The 14,925-nt window shown below is 54.9% G+C and overlaps 1 protein-coding gene across 2 annotated transcripts in view; it reads right to left on the minus strand.

Moving 5' to 3' along the window:
• Positions 1–14,925, minus strand: part of WNT11 (Wnt family member 11) — a 21,071-nt gene continuing 6,146 nt past the window's right edge. For both annotated transcript variants that reach the window (XM_060399452.1, XM_042233270.1), the window contains exons 3-6: positions 9,151–9,386; positions 7,294–7,571; positions 4,308–4,600; positions 1–707 (exon numbers count right to left, since the gene is read on the minus strand). In XM_060399452.1, coding sequence (XP_060255435.1) covers positions 533–707; positions 4,308–4,600; positions 7,294–7,571; positions 9,151–9,386 — 982 coding nt within the window. In that variant the 3' untranslated portion in view covers positions 1–532. The remainder of the gene's footprint in view (positions 708–4,307; positions 4,601–7,293; positions 7,572–9,150; positions 9,387–14,925) is intronic.

Below are 14,925 nucleotides of genomic sequence, written 5' to 3' on the forward strand. Positions count from 1 at the left end.
CCCAAAGAAAAAGCTATGTTTTATAAATATTTCCGTAGCTCCCACATCCCAGAGGAAGAACAACAAAACAAAAAAACATTTACAACCCAAGCTAGTGGTTCCATGTGGTAGGACCAGTAGGCTCAAACCCTGGGGTGGGCCGGGGGTCTCGAGGGCTACGCCTACAGAACATTCTGTTGAGGACAGACTGACCTCCCACTTCCCAGGAAGCTGGTGTCTCTGGCTACGGAAGATCGAGTCCATACCAGTCTTGCCAAATCCACGCCCCTGGCTCCTCAGACCTGCCTGGAAGGCAGCAAGTGGGCACTCCGGGGCCTCGGGCTGCCAGGTTATTTTTAATCTTGTCGGTCTCCTTTGATGCCCTGGCTTTCCCTCCCTGATGGCCCAGCCTTCTGTTCCTGGCAGCTTCCAAGTGGAGGCAAAGCACAAGCCTCCTTCCATGCTCGGCATCTGGAATTCAGAAGCCAAAATCCACGGGGTGTCTCCGGCCCCCCTGGCTGGGCTCCACGGGTCCCCGAGGAGCCGCATGGCCTCACTTGCAGACGTAGCGCTCCACGGTGCGCTCACACCTGCGGCAGGTGACGTAGCAGCACCAGTGGTACTTGCAGTGGCAGCGCTCGACCACGCGGTCTGTGTAAGGGTTGTAGCCGCGTCCACAGCACATGAGGTCACAGCTGTCGCTGCCATGTGATGTCTTGTTGCACTGCCTGGAGGGGGATGGGGAGGTCAGTGAGCACCCCCATCACTCACCAGTCACCCCCACTCCCAGCCAGGCAGCCCCAGCCTCCTCCGACCATGGCTGCTGCCTCAGTCCCCCTTGGATAGTGTCTTGGTCTTTGGGGAATTCAAAATAAATTCTTTTTCCCAGGGTCCTTCTCATTTTTCCCTTTATTTCTAATAGGTGTTTATTAAAGTGAGGGAGTGTTTTGTTTCCTTTGTCTCTTTTCCTATACCTTCTACTTCTAAATACTTGAAAATGTCTCAAACAATTGGTCAATAATCCTATCTTCATATTTAATCCTTATTTATATTCTAACAAAGATCATTTTTACTTTTCGAATCTTAGGAGAAATTTGGAAACAAATGGCATCAGACGTGAGGCACAGGGAGCATCTGGCACTCTCTTCTTGGGGACAGAGGGTCTATCAATCATTTGCCCCCTTTGAAGTAGGTGCTTCCCTCCAGAATTTTATCTTATTGGAGGCAGGGAGGGTCTTTGGGTCAGTGGAATTGCTATGCCCACTTTATAGGTGGAAACAGGCTCAGCAAAGGGCAGAGGCCTGCTCAAGGTCTTACAAGGGTTTGCTTATTCATTCTCCCCACCTAAGAGGCAGAGAATCCATGGGCTGGAAGTGATTCAGGAAGAAATGAATCACTCATGTGGGCAGAGAAGACATTGAAGGTCACTATAAACCCCAAATATCCTTGCCATCGGTTCTTCCATCTAGTGAGGAAATGTCTGTGCAGGTCAGCATTTAGGCTTCACTGGGATGCTGTCATGGGAAGCAGCGGGGTGCCCACAGTCACGTGGACCAAGGAATCCCAGAGTGTCCTAGGTGAGTAAGCCCTAGAGACGACCAAATCCAAGCCTCGTATGTCATAATGGGGAAACTGAGACACAGAATGGGCAAAGGACTTGCCCAGCATCACACAGGGTGAGCACCAGGTCTGTGAGAGTTCAGGAAGGCTTCCTGGAGGGGGAGGGGTCATTCAGGCCATTGCATGAAAGATGAGTAGGAATCTCAGATAGAAGTGAGGGCATAGGGTGGTGAGGGCAAGGAGAACAAACACCTGACCTAATGTAAGGGGGAGTGACAGACAGATGAAGCAGCAAGGCTGGAGGCAGGGGGGCCAGGGAGGAGACTGGTCAGCAGTTGAGTAGAAGTAGTAGTCATTCAACACCATTAGTGCCTCTCAGTCTTATCCTGAAGGTCTCTAGACCAAGAAAGGGTGGTAGAAAGGGTTTCATTTTATTTCTGGGTCCCTGACATGCAATTTTTGAAATCTGGCCTCCAGCTTCAGACCTATGATGGTGCCTGTGATGGGGAGCTGAGGAGGCTGGGGCCTGGGGATAGAGCAGGTTTCAGAGTCTGGAATAGGGACTGCTGAGGGGCCTCAGTTCACCAGGCTGGATTTGAGGAGGGCATCTTATCTGGCTAGGGGGCCCAGCTATGTGTACCACCTATGCACCTGCCTTTTACAGCTAGCAAAGCTCATTTCCATCCAACCCCCTGAGTCCCTAAATCCCCAGCCTAGTAAAGTTCACATTTCCCCTCCTCCAGGAAGCCTTCCTTGCTGTCCAGGCTGAGTCAGGGCCCCTCTGGGCTCCCCGGTTTCCCTCTGTCACAATCTGAGCACTTGATGTCCCTCCCAAGCCAGCCAGAGCCTCATATAATGGATGTAAAAAGTGTCTGTGGTTGTGAGCCACCGGAGTGGTTTGTTACTGCAGAAAAAGCTGACCCATACAGCTGTCTGCCAAGGCCCATCCTCAGAGGAATGGCTGAGGGCTGAGCATGGCGGGAAACTGGGGGCGGGGCAGTGAGGGGAGGATAGCATTCTGAGAAAGCAAAGGTGGCTGCTGGTGCTGTGGGAGGGGGCCTCCTCATCAACAGTTTGGGGGCAAGTCCTTGGGGCAGAGTCACGACAGCTGGGAAGGAAGAGGCCTGGCAGCCTCAGGGAGGGGGTCGGGGGAGCCAGTCATTCACAAACCCTTCCCAGGGCACTGATCACGCCCAGCATGGAGGGGCTGTGGGATTCGAATCACACCAACCCTCCAGGTGTGTGGCATTGTCCCCAAGGCACAGAAGACAACCTTGAGCTTCAGGTCCCCCTGCTAGAAAGCTGTGGCGTCAGGATGGGAGCTGTCCTTCCTGAGATACACACAGGCACAGCCACCCCAGGCTCCAGGGAGAACCCCTCTTTGCTCTGGTGTCCTCAGTGGGCTTCCCCCAGGTCCTGTGGGTTCTAGAATCCTACCCCCACCCCATCCTCATCACACCCACCCTGGGTCCTCAGCCTAGACTCTTGCTCCTTCCTGTCTCTCTGGACTGACCTGGTTCCATCTTCACACTGCCTGACCTCCTCAATCTGGCCTCCAGATGGGCGCCTGGGCCTCCTCTTACAGCCTGCTGCCCTGGCCCGTGAGGAGGGAGCCCCCCAAAGCAGCCCCCCTCTCCTAGAGACAGGAACGTGGGCTGAGGAGGAAGCAAAAGCTGGCCAGGCACCAACTATGTGCCAGACACGTTCTCAGACACCCTCACTCTGGTTCAATATTCTTTTAACCCCGAAGAACACTCGTCTTGTGGAATGCTATTAGGGGCTCCTTAATAAAAGAGTTCCACAGCCAAACACCTCTGGGAAACAGAGGCTTAGACAGATCCTTTACTGCGGGATTCCTCAGAGCCTTTAATATGTTCTCGTGTCTTGCAAAGAGAATTTCCCAGTGTATTTGATTGCACAACTATTTCTTTATAGCATTTCAGGATTGGATTCCTCCTGAACCATCTCAGGAAAGAGCTGCCCCTCTGAATCCTCACCAGCCCCTCCAGCCCACCAGACCCAGGAGGTCTGTTGTCCCCAGTGGCTCCCTCCCTCTCTCCAGTCCTGCATCAGCTTCAGCCTCTAGGATAGGCCTTGCTATAGGGATCCCAGCCCTGGCTCTGAAATGGAGGGTTGAGGGGGAGGCGGGGGAGAGGCTAGAAGAGAGAGCTAGGGTCTGGGAGGGGTGGATGTAGGTGGGGACGTGGGAGCACCCTCTCTCCACAAAATGCAGGCTGGCCTCACTTTCCTGCTGCCCCTTTGGAGCGTGCCTGCCCTGGTCCTGTCTCCATGCTCTGCAGACTTTGGGTGTGGCCACAGGGGCTGCCTGCTGCCTCCCCCGCCCCATGGCTCAGTTCATTGTCCAACCAGCAGGTTGTCTGACATGATCCTTCACGTATTCATTTGACAGACATCTACTGAGGACCTATTTTATGTCAGGCAGCCTCTTTCCTAGCCCTTGTCTCCCACACAGTCATTGTCTCCTCCCATCTGTCTCCGTCACTAGGGGGCAGGTGAGGTAGGGACCTCTCAGGAGCCTCCCTTCCCAAGGAGCCTCTGCCTGGGTGAGGTGCACAACAGCCTCTCCCAGGAGCTCTGCCAGGGGCCCCTGGGACCCCACACCTCCGGCTCGGCATTCGACCAGGCAGGAACTCCATTCCCCAAATGCCAACTGAAACCCAACCGACCATGTGTGCCCGGGCCTGAGCTGGGAAGGGGCATGCCCCACATGACTGACCTTTCCTGCCAGGGTGGCAGCAGGCCCTTACCTGTCCTGCGTCCCGTGCGAGCCCACCTTCTCATTCTTCATGCAGAAGTCAGGAGAGCTCTGCAGATAGACGAGCTCCGAGTCCTTCACAGGCCGGATGTCCAGGTCCTTGGGCACCAAGTGCTTGCGGGTACCCATGGGTCGGTGCACCACCTTGGTGGCCGACAGGTAGCGGGTCTTGAGGTCGGCGGCCACATCCCGAAGCTCCTGCAGCCCCTTCCAGCAGGTGCGGATGGAGCAGGAGCCAGAAACCCCATGGCACTTACACTTCATTTCCAGAGAGGCGCGCAGAGCCTGCGGACAGGGGAGGGTGTTGGGCTGGGTGGTGGGGCTCCTTCCCTTGCCTGCCCTGGGCCCTGGCCCCACCCCTCCGCCTGCCATTGTTCTCAGGGAGTCACCACCTGCTCCGGGCCACAAGGGACAGGGACAGGGCGTTTTGCTCTAAAGCTGCAGGGTAGATCCTTAGCTCCTTCTCCAACCCTGGGGGGCAGCTGGGAGAGGCAGGGAGAGTGTCTTTCGCAGGAGTAACGGTGCCATTCACACACCTACTGTACCTAGTGCTCTCCACTTCAGATGGTTTCGTCAGCACAGAAGTCGTTCATGGGCGACACCATTAATTTCCCCATTTAAAAAAGAGAAAATGAAGGCTCAGAGAGGCTGAGTCTCCCACCCAAGGCTACACAGTTAGGAGATCTTGGGCTGGGATTTGAACCCAGTTCTGAGGGCAGTTCCGAAAGCCATGGCTTTTCACATTCTCTGCTTTTCCTCTCTCACAAAATGCTTGCTGAAAAAAAGGGAGCGGGAGAAGAAAAGGAAGGGAGGGAGAGGAGAAGCAGCAGCAGCAAGAGGTGGGTGCTCGGGGCTGGTCTTCCCCGCGGCTGCCTGCTGCCGCATCATCACTCAGCACCTGTCTTCACGTGCGCTGAGCAGGTGCGTAATCGCTACCTTATAGAGTCGTTGAAAGGATTCAACAAGATGACATGTATGAAAGCGTCTTGTGAACTACTCAAGTTAAATCAATATTTGGTTTTGAAAAGTCAGTCTAAGTAAGAATTATGGTGGGCAGGGTTGGGCTCGGGGCCGGGGGAGACTCTAGCCGTGGCTTTGGAAATGACTCTGTGCGACTGACTTCCGCAGGCCTCAGTTTCTCCCTGTGTACCTGAGGGGTGTGAGTGAGACGCCTTCTGCACGTCTTCCAGTTCTGAAGTCTAAGCCCCGGCCCCTTGCACTCAGGACTGGGATCCCTCTGCCCTCCCGCCTGCCCTGTGGGCTCCACTGCAAGGGTTAGGGGTCTCCCGGACCTGTCGGTGCATCAAAAGTACGAGGAAACTGAGGCACACGGAGGGAGCCTTGCTGCAATCCCATGGGGAGTTAGTGAGGACGCTGGTCAAGGTCCCAGGGTTCCCTACCCCTCACAGTGCCGGGAAGTGGGGAGTGAGGGAGTCCACTTGGGTCTAGAGGCTGGAACTGTCTCGGCAAAGCCTGTGGAGAGCACACAATGAAGTGAACCTGACTTCAGGACGCGCTGGGCTTCCCAAGGGCACGAGGTCCTTCTAAGCCATCCAGGAGAGTAAACCACACTCAGCTCCTCAGCTCAGAGGGCAGGAAGGGCCAGGCTTCCCGAGGTCTCGGTGCCAGGGCAGGGCGTGCTGTCATTGACCCTCCTGGGCCCCTGTGAATGGTCCCAGGGAGGCCAGCTCTGAGGTATGAGGGCCCGGGGACAGGCGTGAGGCGCCCCCAAAGCTGAGGACCCTGAGTGGACTGCACTGTGGGATGGGATGGCTGCCAGTGTAGCGGGAGCATGGCAGCATGAGGCTGGGGCCTGGCCGTGGGCAGGAGTGGGGCTGGGTTCTTGGGCAGGAGGATGGTGAATGGCTTCCAGTGGGTTTCCAAGGGTTGTGGGGAGCAGGCCCACAGGGTTCAGAGGAAGAAGTTCTTGGTCCCTAGCCAGACTCTGCTACAGACCACAGGGTGACTTGACCTGTTTCCCCAACTGTCCAAAGACGGCCTGGACATCCTAGAATCGTTACATAAGGGAGATGAGAGAGAGGAAGGTGATGACGTGGAAACCTCTAGACTTGGAATCCCATAGACCTGGGCTCCATCGCACTGTGCGTCCTTGGCCAAGCCACCTAAGCTCTTTCTGCCTCACTTGGGGCCTCTGCACAATGGGCCCAAGGGGGCTGCAGGGAGGAGGTGGTGAGATGCATCCCCAGCTGACACTCCGCCCCTCCGGGATCAGCTCCCCGTCTGTAAGGAGGGGTAATGGTACCTCTTCACAGTGTGGTTTCATGGACCATGGAAGTGAAAGCTAATCAAGCACCCACCACGGTGTCTGGCACCCAAATGAGTATCAAGTTTGTTAAAAAGGTCTGTTCATTCACTTATGCATTCATTCCAACCTTCTGTACAATGAGGTGAGGAATTAAAGCAACACTGATCATGACATACATGGAGGGGAAATCATGTTTTGGAGACTAGAGAGGGTTTTTAAAATGGGAGAGGGTTCCCATTAGATCCAAGGAGATGACCCTTAGCTCTCTACAGCCTGCGGCCCGCTCCATGCTTCCTCTCATGCCCGGCCTTGGCCCAGAGCCCCAGAGGAGGAGTCTGAGGAAATGTGAGAATGAGGACTAGAGAGCACCCAGCCATCCCATTTTATAGATGGGAACAACTGAGGGCAGAGAGGAGGTGACTCGCCCAGTGTCACACAGTGAGTTTAGAGCTCCTGACTCCCAGCTTAGCGCTCCTTCTGCTCCACCAACGTTCTCCAACCCAAACCCCGGTGGACCCCCTGGAGGAGAAGCCAGGCAAGCCCCAAGCAGCTGGAGAGGGAAGAGTCAGGGGAGGCCAGGAACACATCAGTGTGGGGGTATCAGGGCCCGTCCCCACCCCCTCCCCCTCCACTGGGGCACACCGGGTGGCCCTTTCCAGGCCAACTGGCACAAGCACAACCATCTGGGGTGGGTGGGCGGGTGGGTGGTTACCTGTCTCCCCACTTCACTGTTGTGTAGACGCATCAGTTTATTGGCTTGGGATCCTGTTTTTTTCACCTTCATAGGAGCATCGGAAAACTTGGCCCCCATGAGGAGCCCGTAGCTGAGGTTGTCCGCACATCCTCCCCAGCGGTTCCCGGGCCCGGGTGGCTCACCTGGGACGGGGCCGCAGGAGCAGCCGGGCAGGTCGCCGGAGGTGCAGGCCCGGGCGATGGCGTGGCTGATGGCGGCCGCCGACAGCGCATACACGAAGGCTGACTCCCGGGTCCCTGTGGGGAGGAGCAGGGTCAACCAGGGCGGGCGACCCAAGCATAGGACTGTGCCCAGGGCTGAGGTCCCCATCTGCCTCTGGGGCCAGATGGGGCCAGGGGTGGCGAGCGGATGGAGCAGGTGGAGGGTGGCGCTAGGGCCATTCGACTGTCACCCCTCCGTCCTCCCCAAAATAGACTAGCTGACAGGCACACTCACTCTGAAGCCCGAAAAGCCAGCAACCCCACAGGCACACCCTCACACACTCAGCACACTGCATGCCCCACACCCAGCGTCAGGGACTGCTTTCAGGCACTGAGGGCCCCGTCCCTGAGCTCCTCAAACAGCCTGCTGCAGGATGAAAGGTATCCCCTAAAAAGATACGGTCAAGTCCTGACCCCTGGTACCTGTGAACGTGACCTTATTTAGAAATGGGGTCTTTGCAGGTGTAACTGAGCTGAGGTCATTAGACGGATCAGAGTGGGCCCAGATACAACAACGGGGGTCCTTGGAGGAAGAGGGAATCTTGGACATAAAGAGGGCAGAGGCTACGTGACCGAGACAGAGCTGGAAGAGATGCAGCTACAAGCCAAGGAACACACAGACTACGGCAGTCCCCAGAAGCGAAGGCAGGCCAGGAGCACGCGGACCGCGGCAGTCCCCGGAAGCGAAGATGAGGTGGGGATGAGTCTTCCCCCTTGTGCCTTCAGAGGAAGTCCTGCGGACACCCTGACTCTGACTTCAGATTTCCACCCTCCAGATGAAGATGATTCTCCCCTTGTGAGAAGCCCCCAGAATGTGGGGCTTTGTTACAGCAACCTTAGCAACTAAGATGGAGCCAAGGTGCCTTGGCTGTGGGGTCCTGGCCTCAGGTCCAAGCAAGTTACTGCCCTTCTCAAGCCTTGGTGTCCTTAACTGTAGAGTGGGAATGATATACCTACCTCACGGGCCTGCTCTGGAGTTGAGATAATTCAGGAAGAAGGGAGGCTTTCTTTGTAAAGTGTTGCGCACACACGGCCTGTCACTGTGCAGGGGACAGAACTGATCCCCTGCCTTTCAAAAGCCTCCTTATGATACACAGGAACCCCTACCCAAATCCATCCCAAATGCCCCCTCCTCCAGAAAGTCTTCTCCACAGATGCTCTTTAATCTCTGTATCTCTCTGGGCCTCTCACAGCACTTTGAGTCGGGTTGGTCTAGAATTACCGTGCGGCACACCTGTCTGCCCTAAGGGTGGGCTCAGTCGCACTCTCATAGACTCCCATCCCGCCCACCGGCCTCCCTGCATCATTCATTTCTTTGTCCAGGTATGAGGGGTATGCGTGCACTTGTACTGCCATCCAGGCTCCCCTGCGCTCCCCGTATGTTCACCCATTCATCAATTCATGCCCAAACATCCATGGCCATGATTAATTCACCCACCCACCCATCCGTGGATCCATCCATCATCCAGTTATTCACTCATCCACCCATCACGCTTCCATCCATCCATCCATGAATGCAGCCACCTATCTAAACACACATATATTTATGCCTGAATTCATCCACCTCTACCCACACGCATTCCGCAGGCTCTAGCAGGCCCCGCCGACCCCCTACCTCTCTCCAGGTCGAGCAGATAGTTGGGGGCGAGCTCGATGGAGGAGCAGTTCCAGCGCATATCGGCGAAGGCCCGGCGGCAGGCCTTCATGACCTCGCGGGCGGCGTGCACGATGGTGTGCATGAGCTCCAGGTTGCTGCGGCACAGCTGTACCTGCGCAGACACCAGGCCCTCCAGCTGCTTGCAGTGCTGCGTCTGGTTCAGCGCCAGGGCCGCCGGGGTCTTGGACAGGGCCCTGCACGTGGCCAGAAAGCAGCACCAGTGAAAAGGAAGTCAGGCCGGAGAGGGACCCTCCACCCACTGTATGGCCCCAGCCTCTTCTCAGTAGGTCTGGAGCCTTTACTGGAAGGAGCTGGCAAAGCAGGAGGCCAAACACTGCTGTCCCCAGTAGGGTAATGGTGCTCCCTTCCACCCTTGTGTGACCTTGGCACATCCCTGTCCTTTTCTGGGCCTGAGGCCCTCATTCATAACATAGGATTGTGACCCCACCCCCCGCCACCCTACCTAAGCTTTATTATAATTAGACTAACAGTTTTCTAGTTCACAAACCATTCACAGCCATTGCCTTATTTAGTCCTCACACAGCTGTGGATTATTATTTTTTATGCAACATCCACTCAATACTGAGCCAGACACTATGCTAGGTGCTAGCTTATAGTCATTGGCATAATATACATTCTTAATTGAGCACTTACTAGATGCACAGTGTGAGTTAGGAGCTTCTCATTTTGGCTTCATTTAATTATTAAATCGATGTATCAGGCTGTAAAAATCCCACATACATGCAAGGGATTTATGAAAAGATTAAAGCCACTCAATTTTGTGATAAATGGGATTTAGCCATTAACTTGGGCTTCCCTGGTGGCTCAGATAGTAAAGAATCCACCTGCAATGCAGGAGACCTGGGTTCAATCCCTGAGTTGGGAAGATTCCCCTGGAGAAGGGCATGGCAACCCACTCTAGTATTCTTGCCTGTAGAATCCCCATGGACAGAGGAGCCTGGCAGGCTACAGTCCATGGCGTCACAAAGAGCTGGACACAACTGAGTGACTAAGCACACAGCCATTAACTTGCTGTGTGACTTTAGATAAATCACTGTCCTCCCTGGGTCTCAGTGTCTGTACCTGTACACTGTATTCCCCAGAGCAGGCTCCAGTGAGACACTCTGAAAAAGCGGATCCATGGTCAAGCACTTTTTAGGGATGTGATATACTATATCCCCTCTTGAAGAATAATAATGCATATTTCCATTTTAAAGGTCCTGAGAAGTCCTGCAGCAAAGCAACAGGCTTTGTTTGTAACTTCCAAGTCTGCTGAGCACAAAACCCTTTATTTGAGGAGTCCTAACCTCATCCATGCTTTGAGAATGCTGGCCTAGGAGGTTCTCTATGAACCCTGATGATGCTATAGAACCTCTGAGCTTCCCAGATCTCGTCTCTGGGCACTGAAATTCTAAGACTTTAGGACCAGGGGACCATCCTGGATTCGCCTTCTTCCCAGGCCTTCTCTCAGGAGGAGACTGCATCAGCCTGCACCTCCTCTAAGTGGAGGCTAGAGGGACCCCACAGTCTTAAAGAGTTCCACATAGACCTAGTCCCTACCCTAGGGCCAGCTGGTCCTCAGAAATCCAGCAGAGACCTTGGAGGGACAAGGGGAAACCAGGGGCCAGCCTTCAGGCCTGCGTGCTGTGTGTCCCACTTGCTGGGACCATGGCAGACCTCATCCAGGGTCAGGGCTGAGACCTGGCAAGGCCTGGATTCCTGAGCTCCTGGCCTGAGATCCCAAGGGAGGCAACTCAGTGCCAAAGAACAGCACAGGCCTAGGCAGACTCTTGGCCCTGTCACCCCCGCCTCCGTCACCCGCACTCCCCCGTGACCTTGAGCAAGGCAAGTAACCTCTCCCCTCCCACTACTGTCTGGGGGATTAAGTCCATGAGTGTCACATGCTCTGTCCAGGGCTGACATACCATGGGCAGTGCCCTGTGATGAAATCTACTACATTACTGCATTAGTGGCCTCTTCCTACCGTAGCCTCTTGCACTTACTTAGTCAAGGTCAAGGGCTCCCCTCTGACTTCACGGCCCCTCAGGTGGCAAGCCTACCATCACCCGAGTGCTCTCCAGCCTCTTGTCCTTCCCCCCCCACATATTGAAATATCCACTATACCAGACTCATAGCTTCTCTGACAGGGACTACCCTGACACCATGCCTGTGCCCAGGCTTTTCCTGGTGCCACGAATGCCCTTCCCCTGTTCCTGTACCTAAATGAAAAAAATGAACTTGATCTGCTTGTGGGAGAAATATTTACTAAGCACCAACTCTTCCCAGACTCATTTGGTAATGAAGGACATAGATCCATTCCTCAAGGAGCCCCTCAACGGACAGCTGCACAGACCTGTCACCAGTTATAAGGTAACCTAGATGTTCCAGCTCATGGACTAGCCCAGGCGAGAGCTCAGGCTTTGGGCAACAGCTGTGTGACCTGGGTAAGTTACTCAACCTCTCTGGGCCTCATGCCATCTGTTATAAGAAAATGATAAATTCTATTTCCAAGGATTATGGTTAAGATTTAAATGTGATAATGGCTGGAAAGCATTTGGAGTATTCATATATGGAGCTCCTCACTTGTAGCCACTTAAATCTTGGACCAGAGGGAGTCAGAAGACCCGGGTTGGGACTCAAGCTCTGGCCTCTACATGCTGTGCAATCTTGGGTAAACTGCTGCCACTGTCTGAGCATCAGCCACATAATGGGGATTCCTGGAGGCCTTGCAGGGGCCAAGTGAAATGATATGTGCTTATGGGTACTAATAGGTCAGTTGGCTTCCTCCTGCCTCTCTCTGCCATGCCCCTACAACTCCAAAATATAGAAATCTTCCCAGAGGCCTGGGAAGCAGAGCCAGGACAAGTGAGCACAGTCTGGGGGCCACACTGGGGTGGCACAACCCAGCCTGAGATTGACTGTGGGTGACTTGGGCTTCTCCTTCACTGCCATCCCTGGCCCACCCACCCCCCTCCCCACAAGGCATGAGCCAAGAAAGCTGGTGTAGCTGGTGCAGACCTCAGGCCTGATTGCTTGATCCTGCCAATGCCGGGATACCTGGAGAACCTGCTGCCTGAATTCCTGCAGCCCGTAATGGGTGAGGGGGGACCACACAGGGGCAGTATAACCCCCCAGCCCAGCCTGTTTCTTGGTTGTTGAAACCTCTCTGCCTCCATCCAGCAAACACGGCCCATGCATATGGACCCACTGTCCCAGACGGACACAGCAGTTCCCAGTTTACAGAGCCTCTCATTTCATCCCATTCTCACAATGTCTCAGGGGGCCTGGGAGAATATTACCCACTTTAATCAGAGGAGGACACTGAAGTGGTCCAACGCCTGGGTGCTCAGCCTCCTCCAGATGCCACCTTCCTGGATCCCCACTCTACTGGGCTGGGGTCCGTCCACACTCAGCCTGCCCTGAGCCCCCTCTGCCCATCACCCTTGCCCAGCTTCCATCCTTCCCCTCTGAGCCAGTTTTCTGTTTCTCAACAGGATCGATTACAGGAGAGATATGAGAAAGCACCCAGCACGGTACTGGGCATACAGCAGGCACGCATGCAGGGTGGCTGTCTTCCAGGTCCTTTCCCTGGGCGCCTGCTCAGAAAGTGGATAGCATAAGCTCAGACTTTTCCTGGGGAGCTCAGTTCAGGTAACTCCTGAGCACCGGGCACTGCGGCTCCTGGGAGGGGTTCTCTGGACTCCTGGGGGTCTGGATCAGCCACTCTGGGTCAATCTGTCCATCTGAAGTCATCAAGCATCCATCTCCCCAGCTGGTGTTGAGAGAAGTTCTATGAGGGGGATCCAGAGAGGATAATGAGGTTCAGCCTTCCCAGGAGGGCGGAGGACAGACGGGAACCATCCTGGAGGTGCTGGGTGGGCATGGGGCAGCGGAGAGCGCAGCTGGGACAGAGCGGCCAGCTGCGGCATGCTGGGAGAGGCCGGCTCACGGGAGCGTGCAGAGCGGGAGATCAGGAGGCGGGAGGCAGCGGATTCCACTCCAGAGGAGGGCGATGCGGTCATCTGGTAATTAGTGGTAATGACCGTTTCTAACTAAGGCCCCCTTGGGGAGGTAATCAAGGATTAGGGTGGGAGGCGGGGGAGTTACCCGTCTGGACATCTCGTCCGGCTTGCCTCACTGCAGCAGACCCCTAATTGAAAACATTTTGGTTTATCTGGGGGTGGGTACATGGGGGAGAAGGTAGAAGAGAGGACATGAGGGGACAGAGAGTTCACAGGCGAGGCCTATGCCACGGGGGCCGTGGGGACGGCTGAGGTCTCCTCATTCAGGAGCTGGGGCTCTCCTGGGAATGGTGGGGTGGTGGTGAGGGATGCAGAGACCTGGGTTTCAGCTCCAGCTCAGCTGCAACTTTGGGCAAGTCACCGTCCCTCTCCAAGCCTCAGTGTTGCCCCTCCATTGTGCAAGTGGGGACACTGAGGCCCAGAGAAGGGTAGGGCTTGCCCAGACCTGTACACAAGCAGCCGATCAGAGAATCAGAAGTAGAGCCAGGCTAGAACTCCTAGATCACAGGCTAGGGCTCTTTCACTCCACTGTAGAGATGAGGAAACTGAGGCTCAGAAAGGCTCGTGATTTGCCTGAGGTCTGGCTCACAGCTAGTGAACTGTCAGAGCTCAGGCTGGGACTCAGGTCTCCTGACTCGGGTCCAGCGCTTCTCCCAGCCTCTCCGCGGCAGCTGTGTCCCTCTGAGTCTCTTAGGACTCTTCCTTGAGAGGCCTGACCCAGAATGAGCAGCAGGCTCACTGGGGCCACTCCACCCACCCTGGGGCTGCCTCCAGAGGCTCAGAAAAGGCTGGAACCATCCTTTCTGCCCCCACGACAGCCAGAGAAGGTCCTCCCCACACTCTCTGGTCTGAGTCTCCCACCATTTGGCTTGGGTAGGAGGGATCCCCCCAGGTGTTTCCACCCCCTCTCCCTTACCCCCACTCCACAGGAAGTTCAGGCTGAGTCCCTGGTCCCCATAGGCGGGCATTCTGGGTCATTCAGCCACGTCTGCTTTCAGTTCCCATGTCAAATTCCCCTCTCCTCTTCAGCTTACTTTCCAAAGCCCAAGGCAGCAGGGTCCCCTGGCACATCCTCAGGACCCCCAGCTTTTCATCCCCACTGTGCACTTCTCTATTCCTAACTTTCCTGTGGTTCCCTGAGACCAAGAGGAAACACAGCCAGGCAGCTTAAGTCCAAATCCTGCCCCTGCTGCCTACTAGCTGTGACACCCTGTTCATTAAAGGCCCGCTGAGCCTCTACTTCCTCTTCTGTTTAATGAGGGAGATGGCTGAACCACTTCACATGGTGGTTGGGAGACAGATGAAACAGCATACATCAAGAACGTAGAACAGTGCCTGGCATATTCCAAGGCCATATATATATATATATATATACACATATGACCTTGCCATATCGTCTGCAAAGCCATATATACACACACACAGATACACATACACATATTGTTATTCTTAAACTCCACTCTTTCTCCTGCTTCCTCCTGTATCTTCAGCTCCAGCAATTTAACCACTATCAAAGAGGTTTGGCTTCATGGAGCCTGTCTGCCTGGCTTCTGATCCCACATCCACCATTAATTAACTAGCTGTGTGACCTTAGGCCGGTTACTTAACCTCTCTGTACCTTAGTTTCCTCATTTGTAAAATGGTAGCGATAAGAATGTCACCTACTTCACAAGAGTATTATCAAAGTTAAATGTCTAAAGCTCTGGGGATT

This window comes from Ovis aries, chromosome 15, assembly GCF_016772045.2.
Source record: "Ovis aries strain OAR_USU_Benz2616 breed Rambouillet chromosome 15, ARS-UI_Ramb_v3.0, whole genome shotgun sequence".
In the NCBI taxonomy this organism is placed as follows: Eukaryota; Metazoa; Chordata; class Mammalia; order Artiodactyla; family Bovidae; genus Ovis; species Ovis aries.